Here is a 21,454-nt window from a genome sequence, read left to right on the forward strand (position 1 = left end):
TAGGCCAGTCAATGTGCTCTTTGGCAAATTGTAACCTCTTCAGCACGTCTTTTTTTCAGCAGTGGGACTTTGCGGGGGCTTCTTGCAGATAGCTTGGCTTCACATCGGCGTCTTCTAATTGTAACAGTCCTCACAGGGAACGTCACACCTTCTTTGATCTTCCTGGAGCTGATTGTTGGCTGAGTCCTTGCCATTTTGGCTATTCTTCTATCCATTCGAATGGTAGTTTTTCGCTTTCTTCCACGTCTTCCACATCTTTCAGGTTTTGGTTGCCATTTTAAAGCATTTGCGATCATTTTAGCTGAGCAGCCTATCATTTTCTGCACTTCTTTATATGTTTTCCCCTCTCCAATCAACTTTTTCATCAAGGTACGCTGTTCTTCTGAACAATGTCAGGAACGACCCATTTTCCTCAGAATTTCAGAGAGAAATGCACTGTAACCAGCATGTACAACATTTGCTGCCTTCTTTCCTTAAATAAGGGCAATAATTGCCACCTGTTTTTCAAAGAATGAATGACCTCACTAATAGAACTCCACACTGCTATTATTTTGAACATGCCCCTTTCAATTAGTGATTCAATTACACAGAATCAGCAGCATGCATGTCATGACTGTTGGGTCTGTTGGATTTCTATTACTCTACTACACCTGCTAGTAAATTATTTGCCATGTAGAAAGATCATTTCTACCAAAAACAGTGATTGATCAGGTTAGTGATGTCTGACTGCTATTATTTTGAACACAAATGTATATATACACGTATTGTAGTCGGTAAGTGGATAAATACCATTTTTGGGGCCTGATTATTACATTCTGGCTCATCCAGAGGAAAAAATCTCCTGCCTAGATTCACCCTGTGGCCAGGCAATTTACATCAATAATTCTAGTATTTACAACATTAGGGTCAATTCACTAAAGGATTTTGCATGCGATATGAAGGTTACATGGCCCATTTTTCAGAAATATCACAAGATAATAAGAGACAATTCATCAAAGTAAGATACTGAATGAGACCTAATATCACATAAAAGAGAAAAATCATTAAAGTCAATTCACTAAAACACACACATTCCTTAGGCCTCTTGCACACGGTACTGACGTTGAGCATCTGCTTTTCTTAAACGTAATTTTAGGCACTTGATTTGCCAGTATTTGTGTATATTTATGTGCATATTTGTGCACATGCACAAATCTGTGCGCATATGTGCATTTACGCGCACAATATATTCTTAGGGAATATTATTATGATTATTAATATTTATGCTTACATATGAGTATTCGCGTGCATTTCAGAGCAGGAGGAGTAAATTACTGCCCAAAAATGCAGATTTTCTGATTTTATTTTCTTACTGAGGAATACACAGCGCTTATTTACGCACCTGTGTGCAAAGGCACACTGTAAATAATGGGCTACATTTTACCTCAGTAAAAAGGAAAAAAAAAAAAAAAGCTGTACTGAGTTTTTTCAAACTGCAGCGTGCAAGAGGCTTTATTTATCACCTGTCAGTAGGCAGTCCGTATTGTAGAAATGTACAAAATAACAGAGGGGAACTCTGGCCAGTAAGGTAAAAGTACACAATGCATCAATGTGGAAATGTTTTGCCCTGAGCTCAGGAATGAAAATATATTGTAATATTTTAGCAAAGGGAGAGCGTTCTGTGAATGAACACTAGAATATTTTCAGTTTCGTATTTCTGTGTGCATTTATTTCTTCCTTTGGTGCAGTGTTAGCATGTGAAAAAAAAAAGGAGTATGAAAAAAAACACCACCAAAAATAATGTTAAATTTAAGTGATAAATATTGCAAAACAAATAGTTAAAACGCATTCGGTAAATAACGCATTTTTTTTAAGTGACTTGACTTTGAGATTAATACTGCATGAGTTATTTTAGCTCAACAAAGTATGCAGTTGTTATCTCTTAGTGAACTGACCACATTTGAACTGTATTGTCTCCCTTTATATTGTAATGTGCTGAGCAAACTGTTGGCGCTATATAAATCCTGTATAATAATAATTGTACTCTGCAGATGTTAAAGCAGAATTCTAGTTAAATGAAAACAAAAAAAAGTCAGCAGCTACAAAAAAAAAAACTGTAGCCTCTGTCCAGCGGTGTCCTCACCATGGCTGGTTTCACTGGCTGTCTTTTCTCCCCGGCACTGGCATCTTCAGTGTGGGCACCCAGCTGTGACAGCTTGCGGCTGCACAGCCGGGTGCCCACTGTGCGAGTAGCGCTGCGCTTTGTGAATGGTCCCGTAGTCTTCTGGGACCGTTCACTAGTAGGTTACGGGGAGGGAGTGGGGGAGGAAAACTTCTGCTTCCGATTTCACCAGAAGTGGGAGCGGGTACCTATCAAATTTGGTTACCCGCTCCCCAAAGGTGCCAATCCTTACCAGGAAGCGGTGCACAAAGCCTTAAAATGGAACTTCCCCTTCTGGATGGAGCTCTGCTTTAACAGAGAGAGGAAAAGCGTCTGTTGTGAAGGTGGGAGTAGACGCACAAGAAGCCAATCAGTCGTACTGAAGTTGTCATGTGCAAAGTAGGGACATGCTGCGAGTAGAAAGAAGTGAGAATGAGAGATGAGCACATCATTCTGCTTCTTCTTCATTCACTGATCAGTCACAGGGTGGGGGATGGTCAAGATCTGTAAGTGTAATTTAACTGCAGGAAAAATAAATCTGGTCTTCTGGCAGACAGGACTATGCTGTGTGCCTGAGCTGTGTACACCACAGAAATAGATGTATATAAATACCTCCTTATGTTATCTGTGTTTATCTGTTTGCCTTGAGTTCAGCTTTAAAGTGGAACTTCAGAAAAAAGAGCTGTGAAAAGAATACAAGGCTTTTCGTGAACGGATGAGCTGAAAGGAAGAGGCAGTGTGAAGGGCTCAATCCTTCGAGGTACACTAGTGGGAACTGTCAGTTGCTGCATCCAAGGCTCACAGCTGACACCAGTATCTGGCATGAATAAAACTAGCAGTTTTAGAATCCTCAGTCACCATCCAGACCTAATTTATAAGCATTAAATATAACTTCTTTTGAAGTATGGAAAGAGAAGTTGAAAACAAACCCCCTATGCTCTCCGTTAACTACAAACAAGATTCAATCTTGCAGTGAGATATGACATTCAAAGAAGGAAAAACGTCATCTGATTGAGGCACCAAGGACATGGTTACTTAGGGCCCCATCATAATGGTTCCATTGTGACTCCTCCATGGTTCTACACAGCCAGTGGTGGGCTTACCTTTAGCTGGTTGTTAAAGGAGTCCATCTCTTTAAATTTAGAGGATGTTTCTTTCTCCAGAGCATCCAGCTGCTCCCGCAGTCTTTGGCATATGCCATCCTTCTCTGTTGTCTTCTTATGAATGCCAAACAACCCAGGATTTGAATTATCTGTCACAAATCAAACAAAGGAATTAGTGGAAACATTTTTCAGTAACTTGAGGTATTTTCTGTTGGCCAACCCTGCTGGCAGATGCAGGGTCGGCCAACTGAAATCTACGCCCTTCCAGCTATAGGGGGACTATACAAATATAGTTTCCCCAAGAGCTGGAAGGGAGTAGATTTCTACGCCTGATCTATAAGAAGTGCAAAAGCTTTGACAGAATCATGCCATGTAAGGAAATATCTGCCATCCCATGATAGGTGTTCTCATGGATCAATATGGCATTATCTAATCCTATTAGTTTGAGTACTTCTTTTTTCTCATTCATCCCATTCAACAGTTACCCATAACACTTTATTAGTAAACCACTTCTATGTTACAGAAACAAAGACAAAAACAATCACTACTCAAACTGTTTCGCAAATGTAAGTAGAATGGAAGGCGATTCTTTTTTTAAAATTAAGATTGTTAAGGGGTTACAAGCTCTGTGGGGCTTTGGTTGCTGTGTGTCCCCCCCTTTGGGGAGATTCTCCTTCTCTATTTGTCGTGATCACCAATGTCACCAGTAATGAAATTGAGGGTAAATCCAAATATCTGAGTTGCCACCACAAGGGGAATGGAAGAGTATAAACTTGCAATTGGAATGATTGTTCCTGCAACAACTAAGAAGGGATTTCCCTCACATCTGAAAGAAAATCTCTCACTTCCTGTTGAGACATCTTGACAGAAAGAAAAGAAATCTCCTTAAGACCAAAAAAAAAAAAGATAGAAAGAAACTGGCACACCCCTACTCTATAGATACACTATATTGCCCAAAGTATTGGGCCACCTGCCGTTACACGCACATGAACTTTAAATGGCATCTTAGTCTTCGTCCGTAGGGTTCAATATCGAGTTGGCCCACCCTTTGCAGCTATAACAGCTTCAACTCTTCTGGGAAGGCGGTTTGCAAGGTTTAGGAGTGTGTCTATGCGAATGTTGGACTATTCTTCCAGAAGAACATTTGTGAGGTCAGGCACTGATGTCGGACGAGAAGGCCTGGCTCACAGTCTCCACTCTAATTCATCCCAAAGGTGTTCTAACGGGTTGAGGTCAGGACTTTGCATTGTGCACTGGTGCGTAGTCATGTTGGAACAGAAAGGGGCCATCCCCAAACTGTTCCCACAAAGTTGAGAGCATGAAATTGTCCAAAATGTCTTGGTATGCTGATGCCTGAAGAGTTCCGATCACTGTAACCAAGGGGCTAAGCCCAACCCCTGAAAAAAAAACCCCACACCATAACCCCCCCTCTACAAAACTTTACACTTGGCACAATGCAGTCAGACAAGTACTGTTCTCCTGGCAACCCCCAAACCCAGACACTTCCATCAGACTGCCAGACAGGGAAGCATGATTGGTCACTCCAGAGAACACGTCTCCACGGCTCTAGAATCCAGTGGCGGCGTGCTTTACACCACTGTATCCAACGCTTTGCATTGCACTTGGTGATGTAAGGCTTGGATGCAGCTGCTCGGCCATGGAAACCCATTCCATGAAGTTCTCTACACACTGTTGTTGTGCTAATCTGAAGGCCACATGAAGTTTGGAGGTCTTTAGCTATTGACTCTGCAAACAGTTGGCGACTTTTGCGCACTGTGCGCTTCAGCATGCACTTACCCCGCTCTGTCATTTTACGTGGCCTACCACTTGGTGGCTGAGTTGCTGTTGTTCCCAGTTGCTTCCACTTTGTTATAATTATTATTATTATATAGTGTTTATATAGCGCCAAAGGGTTTGCTCAGCGCTGTACATTAGAGTGGGGGGACAGTACATGAGACAATACAGTAATACAGTACACGAGGGGTTCAAGGGCCCTGCTCTTTCGAGCTTACAATCTAGGAGGGAGGGGGTAGAGGTACAGGAGGAAGTGGCTGTGGGGGATGGAGTGGTAGGAGGAGTGGAGGAGAACGGCTGTTAGGTGAGGGTGGGGTAGGCTTTCCTGAAGAGATGGGTTTTCAGGGTGCGCCTGAAGGTGAGGAGGGTAGGTGACAGTCTGATGGATTGGGGTAGGGAGTTCCAGAGGATGGGGGAAGTCCTGGAGAAGTCCTGCAGTCAGGCGTGGGAGGAGGAGACCAGGGAGCTAGAGAGTAGGAGGTCTTGTGAGGAGCGAAGGGCACGGGTAGGGTAGTATTTGGGTATCAGGTCAGTGAGGTAGTTTAGGGCAGCGTTATGAATGGCTTTGTATGTCAGAGTTAGTAATTTGAATTTAATGCGTTGGGCAATCGGGAGCCAGTGAAGGGATTGGCAGTGGGGGGTGGCAAATGTGGAGCGGTTGATGAGGTGGATGAGTCTAGCCGCTGAGTTCAGGATAGTCTGGAGCGTGGATAGCATGTGTTTGGGTAGGCCAGTGAGAAGGGAGTTGCAGTAGTTCAGGCGTGAGATAATGAGGGAGTGTACGAGTTGTTTAGTGTGTCTGGGGTGAGGAACATACGTATCTTGGAGATGTTGCGGAGGTGGAGCCTGCAACATCTACTCAACATCTACGTAACTAACAGTTGAGCGTGGAATATTTAGTAGCAAGAAAATGTCATGAATGGACTTATTACACGGTATCACGCTTGAATTCACTGAGCTCCTGAGAGCGACCAATTCTCTCACAAATGTTTGTAGAAGCAGTCTGCATGCCTTGGTACTTGATTGTATACAACTGTGGCCATGGAGGTGATTGGAATACTTCTGGCAATATAGTGTATCCACATTAGATATCTTTAAAGATCAACTCCAGGAATCTTAAAAAATATCCCTTGCAACGGGGCTGGGCCCACACTAAAATGTATATGCTCATTTACATCTAGGGAGCATGAAAAAGAAAAAGCTACCTACTTGATACTCAGCTCCTCTGAACTTCGACACATGTCCCTGCAGCATCTCCTCCCCCCATGCTCTAGCTGACTAAGGCCCCATGTCATCAAGACCAATGCAGGGTCCATAGCTCTGCACTGGATATGATGTCACTGAGAGACAGTGCACCGATGCAGTGTGGGGGAGCTCCATCTGCTGAAGGAATGGAGGATCAGGTAAGCTAAAGTGATTTTAGGTTCCATGCACTGCACACAGGCTTGAAAAAAAAAAAACCTCTTCTTCTAGGGGAGTTTAGCGTTTTGCCTGTAGAAGCAACTTATTTTAATATTATGTGTCCATGCACATTAGGTAGTCTTGAGGCGTTTTTTAAGCTCAGCGTTTAGAGGGAGAAAAAAAACCCTTCTGCTTTGTGTGGAAGCCTTTTTCTGGCAGAAAAACACTAAATGCTCCTAAATGCTGTTAAATGCCAGTACAAAAACGCTTTGAATGAGTGTTTTTTATGCCAAGAGCAATGGCGTTTTTTTTAAGCCAGTGTGCATGGAGCCTTACTCTCGTCTAGATTACTGTTTACATTTCTCAGAGTTGGGCTTTAAAAACCACTCTTCCATTTTAATCTTCAGCCAGTCACAACTTAATACCCTAATAACATTTTCCAGAATACTCATCCCCCTGCTCATGTAACTGTCTCACTGCTTTCCCCAATGTCTGTGCAGATTACAGACACCCTCAGCTATGTCCTGCACTATGAGATTTGTCTTTGTTGTAACACTTATAAAAGAGTGCTGCACATTTCAGGCAAAGCTGGGGGCAGTTGCAATGTTTTGATTTCACTTGGACTGATTACATGATCTCCCCAGAGAGAGCACTGGCACAGCTTATTACAATATCTAAAGACCAAAAGAGGGTAAAGACTAAAAAGTTAAATTGCAAGGTATAATTTTAACCCCTTGACACTGACGGCACGCAAATTAGCGGCCTCACAGAACTGGGCTTTTTTCTGTGGGGCCGCTAATTTGCGTACCTGTCTGTCTTTAAGAGCCCTGGGTACCGTTCTAACGATCTGACCCAGATATCCTAGATCCAGGTCACCTGATCGCTGTGATAGCCTCTGATTGGCTATCACAGTGATTAGTCACTGTGAACCCCACCCCCCTTGTTTTCCCTCTGAATTGAGAGAGATACATTGTACCTCTCTATGTCCTGTCAGAAAAGAAAAAAAAAAAAAAGGGGTGTGTAAAAAAAAAAATAATAAAAAAAAATAAACAAAAGTACCTAGATCAAGGTTTGATCTAGGTCTGTGCCAGGGTTAGTGTTTGGGTCAAGGTCAACTTTTTTTTTTTAATTTTTAAATTCGTATCAGTGTCAGGATAAAAAAAAGAAAAAAAAAGAAAAATTCCACACTATTGTTTCTGGACTGTACTACGGGTACAAACAACTAACATACACACATGTGGTATTGCTGTAATCGTTATGGGCAAAAGGAATTATTTTGGGTTGCTCTGTGGTGGTAGGTTATGGTAGTAGTAAGAAATATACAGTTAAATTTAAAAAAAAAAAAAAAAAAAGCTTATTTTTGTTTTTAACCAGTTTTTAATAGAACAAAAAAAAAAAATCAGGAGATATCCATTACCATTTACCACCAAATGAAAGCAAAATGTGTCCTGAAAAAAAACCAAGGTATAACCCACCTGGATTCACAAAGTAGTTATGATGATATGTATGGTTTTGCTAACAGATGTCAAAGTTGCAAAATTGTGCTTAGGCATGAAGATTTGTTTTACCATAAGGGGTTAACAAAGAGGATTATCTTTATTTGACACAACCAATGTCCTAATTTAAAAACAAATGCTGAAAATGACTCACCAGTTGAAGTAACCATCGGAAACTGTTTAATCTTCTCATTCAGGGCTTGCTTTTCTGGAGCAAGACTGCTCAACTTATTCTGATAGTCCTGGAATATTAGAAGTGATGCTATTAGGAAAAAATATTATACGGATGACATCAACAGCTCATAGAAACTGCAAGTGGATGGTTTTGAAGTAAATACTGTAGTACAAAGCCAAATATTTGTGGACACTAGACCATCACACCTACCAATATCTTCCTAAGTTCAGGTGTCTCCAAAGAAGTATAAAACGGCTTCTGTGGGGTTGTCCAGAGCAACATTGAGCAAACACTACTACTATTGGAGAGAAAACCAGCTATCTCTGAGACGTAAGATAATGGTTTTACGGTTACAGAACAGAGTTGTACTCTGCAATGTAAATCCATTTTAAAGCCCATCCATAAATGTGGAGAGGGGTGTGGAACCCCTTTTAACTGCGTTAAGAAAGCTCTTTGATTGGAGGAAAGGTGGTCATGTAAAAGCCAGTGGAGCCAAATGCACTTTTTTTTTCTGGAAACCATATTCCTGTTTTTTTTTTTTTTTTGTTTCTTTTTAAGGATCCCCAAGTGTTATTTATAATTAATATCCATGTACAGCCAAAACCTTTTGTTTTACATTTTGCCCTTAGCTACATCACCAACCTCATCCACAGATACCGCCCAAATCGTCCACTCCGCTCCTCCCATGATATCCTCCTCTCTAGCTCGCTCATCACCTCCTCCCACACTCGCCTCCAGGACTTGTCCAGAGCCTCTCCCATCCTCTGGAACTCCATACCACAGCATGTCCAGTCAGCCCCCACCCTGTCTGCCTTTACGCGATCTTTGAAAACTCACTTCTTCAAGGAAACGTACCTCACCTCCACCTAAGAACTGTACTTGAATCACCTCCACCAGATCATCCCCCGAAGTTATCACCTTTTGTATCACCTCCCCCTTTCTTTAGATTGTAAGCTCGACGAGCAGGGCCCTCATATTCCTTCTGTACTGAAATGTATTGTAATTGTATAGTCTCCCTTATATTGTAAAGCGCTGCGCAAACTGTTGGCGCTATATAAATCCTGTATAAATAATAAATTTGGATAGGGCAGGGTTAAAACCCGTAATAGTTTATGTTTCAATGTCTGTGTCCCGTTGGGGAGACATTTTGTATGCTAAGGAACATTCTCATGTTCTATTGTGCATGATTTCACTTTAGAATAAAGAAAAAAACAAACAAAAAACTATGGGACAAAAACAATATAGTCAATGGACAATTTTTTTGGTGCAAAGATATTACCTGAAGTTGGTGTTGGAGTTGCTTGATCTCTATGATTCCTAGATCACATTTCTTATCTATATTGTCCAGCTCATTTTTCCGAATTTGTTTTCTATTTCGGACATCTTGGACTCTGAGTGTGATCTGCTGGTGTTTATCCTCCTAAGTTAGAAAAAAAAGGTTTCAAATGTTTCATAAAAAGGGAAAACAGTAGCAGTCGTGGTAAAATCATTCTTGCCATTAGGCAAAATAAGTGTCTATCCTTAAGGCTAGGTTCACATCTAGCCATTTCCTGCGTGCCACGTTAATACAATTACAGCAGCCGATTCATTTGAATGGGTTGTTGTACCTGCGAAAAATGCAGGAAAGATCCCTGCACCTTTCTAAAATAGCAGCCACAGTGATTCCATATAGCTGACAACGCACTGAGCTTCCAGATGCATGGGGGTTTCACGAAGAATTAATTGCCCTCCTCCTTGTCTGCTCAAGAGCAGTGTGCTTTGCCTGTGGGTGCAGGAAAGCATGCGATTTACATGCAGTTCCCACTCGCAGAAGTGTGCACTTGGCCTAAGTACATGTCAGCCTCACAATACTGTTCCTGGTGGCCAACTCCCTAGAAACAGGATCATTTAATACAATCCTCACACATGCCTCTACTGCATTGCTCCCTCGCTGGACAAAACACATCAGAATCCTTCCGCCCAGCAAAGGTAAAAGGACCAAATGATGCTTCATTGGTCTAGCCACTGAAGAGGGGATGCCATAAAAGCAGATGAGTGATTTCTTTACTCTACTAGAGATCTTGTAGTTGATGTGTGACCCTCCATTACAGCACTGCAAGCATCATGGGTTTTCAGGGATACCCTCTAACAGTGCTGTGGAATAGTGTTCTAACATAATTTTCTGCAAACACTGTGAGAAGCCACTTAACTTTGTCCTATCTGTATCCCTCTCCCCTTTCTCCAATCTCTGCAGTCTCTAAAGGCCAGATTTACCAACGTAATGTGTAATGGTGCCGCTAAGAATACCAGATGTTGGGAATCACATACTAAGTACGTACCCCCACTCCCATGTAAAAGTATTTCTTTAGGCATTCCAATACAAGAGAATGAAGAACAGTATACTAACGGGGAGATTTTCTAAAACTGGAGAGTGCAAAACTGGAGCAGCTGTGCATGGTACCCAATCAGCTTCTAACTTCAGCTTGTTCAATTAAGGTTTGACAATAAAACCTGGAGGCTGATTGGTTTCTAAGCAGAGCTGCACCAGATTTTGCACTCTCCGGCTTTACCCCGATCACATCAAGCTCGACTTTGAAATTGTGCGATTTACAGTGAAATCGTACGATTTAAAAGTTGGGTGAGATGCCGATTTCAGACACAGAGACAGATGTCTATGCAAATCACACCAAAAGTAGCACATGTACTACTTTAGAAATTGGTGTGGCTCCAACCATGATTTGCGGACAATAGGGTGCGACTTGGCATACAATTTGCAAGTCGCATGCCAAGTCGCACCCAATGTGACAGTGGTGTTAGTAAATCAATCCCTAAGTGTATTAAAACTCAAGCAATTTGCCCTGTTTGCACAAATTGCAGGAAAACAAAATGTAAGCTTCTGTAATATTTCAAACTCCTCACCAATGCTTCCAGTTCCAACTGTAAGCTCTTCTTCTTAGACTTCAGCCTGATTATTTCCTCTTGTTCTCTGTTCCTTTGGTTAAACAGCTCTTGGCGGCGAATCCTCTCCAGCTCTTGCTGCCTTTGCCGTTCCAGCTCTAGCTTTGCAGCCTGCAGGAAGATGTGAATACACCCTCAGGTCAAATTATTACAGGACATCTTTCTATACTCCATCTGCATCCATCACGTTTAGAAATTATAGTATGTAGGAGTCATCAGTCAGGTGTTGTGATCCACCAGTATAATGATACAGACAGTACAGCAAAATTCTTACATCTGATACAGGTTAAACCAGGTATTCTTAGTTTGGGGGTAACCATTCACTTTGAATTACAGTAACCAAGTGATGGGGAAATGGGACTAGATCTTTTATTAAAAATAAAATTCTCTGAAAATATGACACTCAAGTAACAATGTCAATAACTGTACCTCCATTCTGTGTTTTGATTGCACAAAACAGAAAAAAAAATTATTCACAATTTGTAACTGGCTTGTGTATTTTTATTTTAAATATGATCACATACTTATGATTTTCTGTCATTGCTTCTTTTCTTAACTATCCATAAGTAACACCAAGCTACTAACCTCTTTTGAAATCATACTGATACCAAACATGATTGGTGACGATGCTGTTGAAAAGAGGTTTATGGGTAAATATTGGACAATGTGCTGAGGGTTTGTACTCTTAAAAGGTAAAGAAGAATCTAAAAAGAAATTACCGACCACAGGACCATCTGGATTCTCCCTTTCATACGATGAAAGGCATCGAAAAGGATCTAATATCATAAAAGTCAAGGTGCCTCATTACCAAACAGATAGTGTACTGACCTCTCTCCTCTCAATCTCTTTCCTCTTCTCCTCCTCCCTCTGCCTCTCCATTTCACGTTGTTTCTCCAGGCGCCTCTCCATCTCCAGCTGCTTCTTGCGCTCCTGCTCTTGCCGCTCTCTCTCTCTGCGCTCCTGTTCTTCTCTTTCCTTCTGAGCCTTTCTTTCAGCCTCCCTATGTTGCTGCTCAAACAGGACTTGACGCCTCTTCTCTAGTTCCTGGTTACCCCGTTCCATGTTCTCCTTCCTTCTTTCTTCAAAGGTTACTTTAAAATTGAATCGTGGACATTTTATTATAAAAGAACTTGACTCATATGAGCCATACAGAAGTGTATGTACGATGATAAAGACAAAAGCTCGATTCTTAGTGTAAATGGCCAAACAACACACCCATACTATCCAAGGCCTAGTCTGCAAGAAACTTGGTTTATTGACACAGATTGAACTGTGGAGCTTGGTGTACAAGATGAAACAAGTAGACCACATTGTTGTATACCATTAGGTATTCCAGCAGAGACTACTAGGGACATCAACAAAAATGATTTACTACCATGGACAATGCCAAAGTTCATGCACTCAGAAATAAGAGCCCAGGTACAAATGATGCACATATACTGCCAAGTTCTTGGCCTTCCAGAGGCTTGGTCCTCACAAAAGGTGAAAGCAAGCAGCACATCCACCATATAGATGAAATCTCTCTATTTTCGCAAATAAAAGCAGCTTAGACTGGTTATTTCATATGAAACAAAATGCTCAAATGTCATGTTTAAATCACTAGGGCAGTGGTCTCCAAACTGTGGCCCAGGGACTGAATGTTGCTCTTTGTTTGCCTTTATCCAGCCCTTGGGGAACTTTTCCTCCCACTGACAACAACAATGGGGCACCATTTCTCCCAGTGACACCAATGATGGGGCACTTTTACTCCCACTGAAACAAACGATGGGGCAATATTACTCCCACTGAAACAAACGATGGGGCAATATTACTCTCACTGAAACAATGGGGCAATATTACTCCCACTGAAACAAACGATGGGGCAATATTACTCCCACTGAAACAAACGATGGGGCAATATTACTCCCACTGAAACAAACAATGAGGCACTTTTACTCCCTCTGACACCAACAATATGGCACTATTTCTCTTACTGACACCAACAATATGGCACTATTTCTCTTACTGACACCAACAATGGGGCACTATTCCTCCAACTAGAGCCAAAGATGCACGGTTTACTCCCACTAACACCGGGACAAATTCTACTCCCAATGGCCACAGTTCGTCACCCCTTATGTCTGAAGGACAGTAAACTGGTCCTTTGTTTAGGAAGGCTGTAGACCCATGAACTAGGGTCTTGCTCACACCATTTGCACCTGGATATTCATTTGGCGGTTTTTTCACATGGAATATATCATTTGAAATTGCTTTTATCCAGGAAGACAAAGTAAGATTTAATCTATAGGGTGGATGTGCTGATTGATTTCACTTCAGTATTTATTACATGACTAGAGAACATGGACTGTGCACACCTACTATTTCAGCCGGTCTGCAACAGGCAGATGGAGCTGTGGTCTTTTTGCACTAGTCCCCAGTATTATAATAATACATTTAAGGAAATAAAATTTAATTACACTAATTATATTTGCTGCGCAGGCACCTTGCAAGGCCTTCCACACACAGAGAAGAGGAGCCTTGCTAAGCCAGATACTGCATAGTGCACGTGCACAGATGTCACTTGTCATTCTATCTGTAAAGTGATTATGCTTGAAAACATGAAGAGCCTTAGAAAGAAGTTAAATATAAGGTTATCTAGATTCAGACAGTCACCTGCTGTCTTCTTTTGAGGGGGATCCTCTTCCTGCATCCTATGGTAGGTGGGCAGTGTTCCATTAATGGGATCAGAACCACTAAGGAGACAAAAAACAAATAAACCAGACTGCTGTAGGATTTTCACATAAAAATTCATTTGTAAGCAGAGTGGAAAAGTGGCTGATCACATAAGATATTCACTGTAAAATGCTAGTACTCCGTGTATTACTTGAGGGTTGTAACACAAATGGGCAAACCCTTCCTGTAGCTTCCGGATTAATCAGGAACAGAAGCTGCAAGTATGGATTTCACATACAACATCAAAAAGGTACAGATGGTGATATAAAACCAATAGAATTCGGGAAACATTACCACAGTCCGCACCGCCTATTTCAATAGTAATAGGAAGTTTTAAAAAAGACCCCAGAGACAGGCTGCCTCTTTCTGCCTAGGCAGTCAGTTCTTTGTTGGCAACCGAAAGGACAGCCAGTATTCTTTTCAAGACTGCACCTCTGCCTGTGTCTCCCATAGAGTATGATGGTCTGTCTATCGCATGCAGGCCTCTACAGGAGATGTGGTTACATGGAAAAGGTCTAATTATTTTACTTAAAGTGGTTCTAAAGTCTAAAGAACACCCCCCCCCCCCCCTTATACTTACCTTAGCCCCATTCCCAATCCATCACTGTGCATGAGAGCTGAGGGGGGTGGGGCCAAGCCATTGCATCTGTGTCAAAAGATGCAGACAGGGCTCAGGAGCGAGCCCGCACTAGTGCCCCCATAGGAAGTGGCTTCCTATGGGGGCACTCACCAAAGAGGAGGGGCCAGGACAGCTGGCAAGGGACCCGAAAAGAGGAGGATGGTTTTTAACAGAGAAGGTGAGTATAACATGTTTATTATTTTAACAGAAAAAAAGAAGCTTTATTATCACTTTAAAAATGTACTTCCAGCTGAAACTCTGGTATTGATTACATTTGTGTATTGGGATTGACAGAGCCTATTCGGTCAACTGTCAAAAACATACAGTGGAGCAAATATAGTATAAGTATAATATTATTAAATAGAGGGGAGGGGGGGCAACTCATATTTACAATAGTGCTCTTATGGTCTTATAATGGGTTTTGTATTGTAAAAAGTGATTATATAGTATTTGATGTTTAACATTCAAACTACAAATAGCACAATTGTGCTGCTAGGTGTGAAAGTGCCGGAACCAAAGTAACAGAAGTTCTTCAAGACAGCTAAGGTAAAGGGGCCCAGAGCAGAGGCACATCACCCGCCATCGAGCACATTTGGAGTACTTGTATTTCACTTGCTCGCCCTCAAGAACAGGTTACATGTTCTTTTTGTCTATTCTTTGGTGAAACAATACAGGAATTCACATTACTAACCATGCAAATATTTTGCAAAAATGCCTACAGGGGCAAACAAAATGTTAAGCTACAATGAAAATGAACGTGACATTATGTATTATCTGATGGCAATATTGCACACTAGAGCCTTATGCTGGCAAGAACATTTTATGCATATAGTCATACTGAATGGAAATGTACTGATTCCAAGTGCAACAACCAAGAGAAAGTGATTAGAAGACTGAAGAAAATTACAAAAGGAAGTACTGCTACAAATTAGCTAGACATCACTGTGCATTACCTGGCTTTCCACATACACCCAGTACAGCTCATATAGTTTTAGCTGTGCATTAGCTGCTAGTGTACCTACCTTGCTCTCCTTATACACCCAGTACATCCCAAGTGGTTACAGCTGTGCATTAGCTGCTAGTGTACCTACCTTGCTCTCCTCATACACCCAGTACATCCCAAATGGTTACAGATGTGTATTAGCTGCCAGTGTACCTACCTTGCTCTCCTTATACACCCAGTACATTCCAAGTGGTTAAAGCTGTATATTAGCTGCTAGTGTACCTACCTTGCTCTCCTCATACACCCAGTACATCCCAAGTGGTTACAGATGTGTATTAGCTGCCAGTATACCTACCTTGCTCTCCTCATACACCCAGTACATCCCAAGTGGTTACAGATGTGTATTAGCTGCCAGTGTACCTACCTTGACCTCCTCATACACACAGTACATCCCAAGTGGTTACAGCTGTGTATTAGCTGCCAGTGTACCTACCTTGCTCTTGTCATACACCCAGTACATCCTAAGTGGTTACAGCTGTGTATTAGCTGCTAGTGTACCCACCTTGCTCTCCTCATACACCCAGTACATTCCAAATGGTTACAGCTGTGTATTAGCTGCTAGTGTACCTACCTTGCTCTCCTCATACACCCAGTACATCCCAAGTCGTTACAGCTGTGTAGTAGTTGCCAGTGTACCTACCTTGCTCCTGTCATACACCCAGTACATTCGAAGTGGTCACAGCTGTGTATTAGCTGCCAGTGTACCTACCTTGCTCTCCTCATACACCCAGTACATCCCAAGTGATTACAGCTGTGTATTAGCTGTTAGTGTACCTACCTTGACCTCCTCATACACCCGGTACAGCCCATATAGTTACAGCTAAGTACTGCCTGCCTATACTTTATCTCCTGACTCTGCTGTATTGTTACAGAGGCAGATGGCATCATTTAAAAGGAAGCAGAAGAGCACTCATTCCCTTCTTATCAAGACTGTGTGCTGTGCTGGAGTTCCGTTACCAGAGTCTGAACACTACAGATAAACAGCAGGAGAGAACACTTGCTGTCTTGTGACAGAGCAGAGATGAACTGTAACTACTACTTGTAATGTAACCCACACAAAAACGAATCTACACCACTGGTAGCTTTATTGACCTATATCCAAAGCTGGCACTGGTATAATATATGTATGCAACTGGACTAGAAGAGATTGCATCAGGAGGACAAATAAGAAAAGGGTTAAAGTGTTACTAAACCCACAACAGTAAAATCAGTCTGTATATGCAGTAAAACATGCTTGTTATACTCAACGTGGATCCTAAGGAGTTAATCCTCTGCATTGATTTAATATGCTTTTTGATCCTGATTTCTCTGATTCTCCCCTTCTTCCAGTGTCTCCTCTTATCTCCTGATAAGACAAATGGTAGAGACACCCTGCACATGCTCAGTTTAGTGTGCATTGCTAGAGAGTTTTTTTTTTCTTGGGAGTGCATGTGATCAGCACAGGGCCAATCAGTACAGGGGTCAGGGGTTCTACATCCTCCTAGAGCAGAAAGAAAACTCCTCCTACAAGATTTAAACCAGTGCTCTCTGCTGAACACTGATAGAAGTCACAAGACTGCTCTAACTGCTGATGAGAAAAAGTATTTAGCAGTTAATATTTACTAAAATAATTGCATTTCCATGTAGTGTGTACTGTGGGAGACCGGATGTAGTGAAGGTCCTGGGTTTAGTAACACTTTAATGTCCCTTAAAAACTGCTTGTTACTATTTTAATGATATACGAATACAAAAAAAAAAAAAAAAAAAAAGGAAGAGAGAACATACCGGAATGTAGGGGGCATTAGGTCTGGGGGCAGAGTCAGTGGGAGAGGCTGTCCGGCTTTTGCCATGTCAGTTAGATGCATGGCTAACACAAACTCGTCTGCTTTCAGCTTCCCATCTCGATCAATATCTGCAAGAGACCTAGCAGAAGGAAAAGGCAATTATATTAAATTTCATGATGTTACAAAGACTAAGTATCGACAGTATAAATGTAAATTTGTACTTTCACTGTGCAAGTACCTGCAGCACTCTATTGCTCCACTTTGTTCAGCCAGTGATATTGAAGAGAAGGATCCTTTGGTGCTCACACATGGCTATGAACTCTCTGTAGTGCCATATGACAACACTGGGCAAATTAGCTGTCAATCACCAAGTACCAGTTCTGTCACATGGGAGGAACGAGAGGGAGTCGTATGCTCCTCATACTCAGAAGTACCGGGCATTTCTTTTTACTTCCGGTAGATACACTGAGTGTTAGGGGCGCAGGCAAGTTAAAAGATAGTTATGTGCGTGCAGAAGGGTAGGGTAGTGAACCTGTTGACTGTAGCCATAGGCAGCCAGGCAATTAGCATTTAATGGTGGCTGCTAATGGCAGCCCCTGTATTTCTCAGGCCAGAAAAGGACAGCATAGTGTGTTTTCAGAGAACACAAATTTCAATATTATTTCAGTGTTTGTCTTAATTTTCTTAGACTCCCATTTTACAACAAAATAAATGCCAAGAATATTCACTTTAATTATCCAATCATAAAAGTAAAATTTCTGTTCACTTTCAATGCCCAATGATGAGCAGAGGAATTATCCTCTACATAACTGGGTAACTGAGGTGTATAGTCACACAATTTGTGTGAACATTGCTAACTCCTTTAGTAATTTAGCCCAAAGGTATCAGCCACAAAAGCAGAGCATTATTTTTAATAGTTTTTAAAAGACTTGCATTATTAGAAGGAACAGTAAACACAACCATTGTGCAGCACTACCAAGCAGAAAGCAATGTTTGCACAAGAAATAGGCAAATATGGCTAGGCCCATGTACATGTTTGAAATGTGGCGCACTTCCATGCATTAAAAAATTCCAGGTGGGGGTGACCCCAGTATGACAGCCCTTGGCAGCACAGGTGGACTGACATCCATGACATGACAAGAGGAAAATAAGTTATATCACAGGTATTCATACTAAATGAAGAATATTTCGAGGAAGTTAGACCTATTAACCTCCAGACAGATACAGTGAGGAACAGAAGTATTTGAACACCCTGCGATTTTGCAAGTTCTCCCACTTAGAAATCATAGAGGGGTCTGAAATTCACATTGTAGGTGCATTCCCACTCAGAGACAGAATTAAAAAAAAAAAATCAGGAAATCACATTGTATGATTTTTAAAGAATTTATTTGTCTTGCACTGCTGAACATAAGTATTTGAACACCTGAGAAAATCAGTGTTCATATTTGGTACAGAAGCCTTTGTTTGCAATTACAGAGGTCAAATGTTCCTGTAGTTCTTGACCAGGTTTGCACACACTGCAACAGGGATTTTGGCCCACTCCTCCACACAGATCTCCTCTAGATCTGTCAGGTTTCGGGGCTGTCTCTGAGTAACACGGAGTTTCAGCTCCCTCCAAAGATGTTCTATTGGATTTAGTTCTGGAGACTGGCTAGGCCACTCCAGAACCTTGATATGCTTCTTACAAAGCCACTCCTTGGTTATCCTGGCTGTGTGCTTCGGGTCGTTGTCATGTTGGAAGACCCAGCCACTACCCATCTTCAATACTGAGGGAAGGAGGTTGTTGCTCAAAATCTCACAATAAATGGCCCCATTCATCTTCTCCTTAATACAGTGCAGTTGTCCTGTCCCCTTTGCAGAAAAGCACCCCCAAAACATGATGTTACCACCCCCATGCTTCACAGTAGGAATGGTGTTCTTGGGATGCAACTCATCCTTTTTCCTCCAAACACGACGAGTGAAGTTTAGACCAAAAAGTTCTACTTTGGTCTCATCTGACTACATGACTTTCTCCCATGCCACCTCTGGATCATCCAGATGGTCATTGGCAAACTTCAGACGGGCCTGGACATGTGATGACTTGAGCAGGGGAACCTTCCGTGCAATGCATGATTTGAAACCATGACGGCGTAGTGTTCTACCGACAGTGATCTTTGAAACTGTGGTCCCAGCTCCTCCCTTGTAGTTCTGGGCTGATTCCTCACCTTTCTCATCATCAGTGATACCCCACGAGGTGAGATCTTGCATGGAGCCCCAGTCCGAGGGAGACCGACAGTCGTCTTTAGCCTCTTCCATTTTCAAACAATTGCTCCAACAGTTGATCTATGTTCACCAAGCTGCTTGGCAATTGGCCCGTAGCCCTTTACAGCCTTGTGGAGGTCCACAATTTTGTCTCTGGTGTCTTTTGACAACTCTTTAGTCTTGCCCATGGTAGTAGTTGGCGTCTGACTGACTGTGGGATGGACAGGTGTCTTTAAAGAGCTCAGACAGGTGCTACTAAGGTAGATTAATGAGTGGAGTAGAGGTGGACTATTTAAAGGCACAGTAACAGGTCTTTGAGAGCCAGAATTCATGCTGTTTCTTAGGTGTTCAAATACTTATGTTCAGCAGTGCAAGACAAATACATTCTTTAAAAATCATACAATTTGATTTCCTGAATTTTTTTTTTAATTCTGTCTCTCAGAGTGGGAATGCACCTACAATGTGAATTTCAGACCCCTCCATGATTTCTAAGTGGGAGAACTTGCAAAATCGCAGGGTGTTCAAATACTTCTGTTCCTCACTGTATGTTGTCTATCTCTGGGAGCTTGCTTACAAGAGAGATGAGCACAGAGATGACCTCAGCAATGTGCTACTGCCTTCTTCACTGTTTATTCCCGGCAAGATATATGGGGCATTTAGGCACATATTTATATTCTTGTCAGCATCCTTGAAAGTGTCCACTGAAGTCCCTTAGCACTGTTGCTTTCTCTGCAGCACAAAGCGAAGCAAGTCAACCGCAGCCTAAGGCTGCATTCACGCTTGAGCGATGTGCAGTTTGAAAATCTCCAAAAATGCGCAAACTTACAAAATCTATTGTTCTCTATGCTGCCTGTGTGCACGATCAGGGGTGAACAGGCACCATAGAGAATAGTTTTTTTTTTTTTAAGTTTGAGTGTTTTCAGAGCTTTGCGCTTCAAACTACAAATTGCTCAAGTGTGAATGTAGCCTTAGACTTTAATTGAACAGTGCCCAAGACAGTTCAGGGGTTGCGTTTGACTTACCTTGCATTGCACTACATTGCATGCAGTATGTTTTATTGAAGTGCAATTAACTGCAGACAAAGCAGGTCAACTGCAGCCTTTTCTTGTCAAGTCCTGAGTCTGCCATTAAAATACATGGATTCTGCAGGCAAATGCAGTGTATGAAAAGAATGCCCGTCACCAGGACTTCCTAAAGTCACTCATGGAGAAGATATACTGAATCCCTGCTGAAGAAGAGGAGACAAGCTAACCACCTACCAGCTTTCAATACCTAAATAATGAAAGGCTATATCCTATATAGCCTGTGGAACTTTTATATATTAAATATCAAGAGGTTTAAGAGAGAATCATGTAAATCTGCAGGTAACAGAAAGCCCCTCTATATGTTCACATGAAAACCCCTGATTAGCTGGCTGTGTTTTGTCACCGAACATCTCTCTGCCCAGATAAAAGTTGTGTTATTTGTACGAAGCTCTGCAGAAAACAGCGAAGGATTTCCCTAAACAGCCTGCCTTCCTTCCTTTGTTTTTAATCACATCTTACAAGGTACGTGACTTTGCCTGCTCACATCCGGTCTCATGACTGAGGCTTGCCTTTTATTGCTGCTTACTTGAACAAACAGAAGATGTTCTCTATTATGTAGAAATACTTGTGTGTGATGCCGGGAGGAGTTTGTATAGCGGAGGCCACAGGTGGGGATCAGCAATATGCCATTTATATTCTCTATGACCTGTTCAGTCTATTTCATTATGCCAAATACCTTTAATAAAACAACTCTCACTATTTTGCTTAACATGCATTTAAAGTGACACTTGACGGCTTTCTAGCAGCAATTACCTTTCCTTCACCCACCTATCCCTGCTGCTCTGTTCAGCTTCAGGGACAGAAGAGAAATAATTCAAACTTGCATGTACCACTGAGCACGTGACTTGCTTCCATTTTTCCATGTGATAGCGCTGATGCTTGGTGATTGGCCCAGCCCTATCACATGAGGTAGGGCAGAGCGCCTTCAACTCTGTGTAAGCTCTGAGAAGTCACAGTTTAAGGGCTCATGTACACGAGGTGTTTG

At 41.9% G+C, this 21,454-nt stretch overlaps 1 protein-coding gene across 2 annotated transcripts in view; it reads right to left on the reverse strand.

Annotated features, from left to right (window-relative positions):
• The window catches only part of ITSN2 (intersectin 2), a 267,920-nt gene that overhangs the window by 108,814 nt on the left and 137,652 nt on the right, over nt 1–21,454 (reverse strand). For both annotated transcript variants that reach the window (XM_089656116.1, XM_089656115.1), the window contains exons 10-16: nt 17,145–17,282; nt 13,699–13,778; nt 11,875–12,137; nt 11,008–11,157; nt 9,389–9,529; nt 8,089–8,176; nt 3,244–3,392 (exon numbers count right to left, since the gene is read on the reverse strand). In XM_089656116.1, coding sequence (XP_089512242.1) covers nt 3,244–3,392; nt 8,089–8,176; nt 9,389–9,529; nt 11,008–11,157; nt 11,875–12,137; nt 13,699–13,778; nt 17,145–17,282 — 1,009 coding nt within the window. The remainder of the gene's footprint in view (nt 1–3,243; nt 3,393–8,088; nt 8,177–9,388; nt 9,530–11,007; nt 11,158–11,874; nt 12,138–13,698; nt 13,779–17,144; nt 17,283–21,454) is intronic.

The sequence above is a fragment of the Staurois parvus genome, unplaced genomic scaffold (assembly GCF_062004578.1).
Source record: "Staurois parvus isolate SC_StPar_1 unplaced genomic scaffold, SC_StPar_1.0 ptg000886l, whole genome shotgun sequence".
Lineage (NCBI taxonomy): Eukaryota > Metazoa > Chordata > Amphibia > Anura > Ranidae > Staurois > Staurois parvus.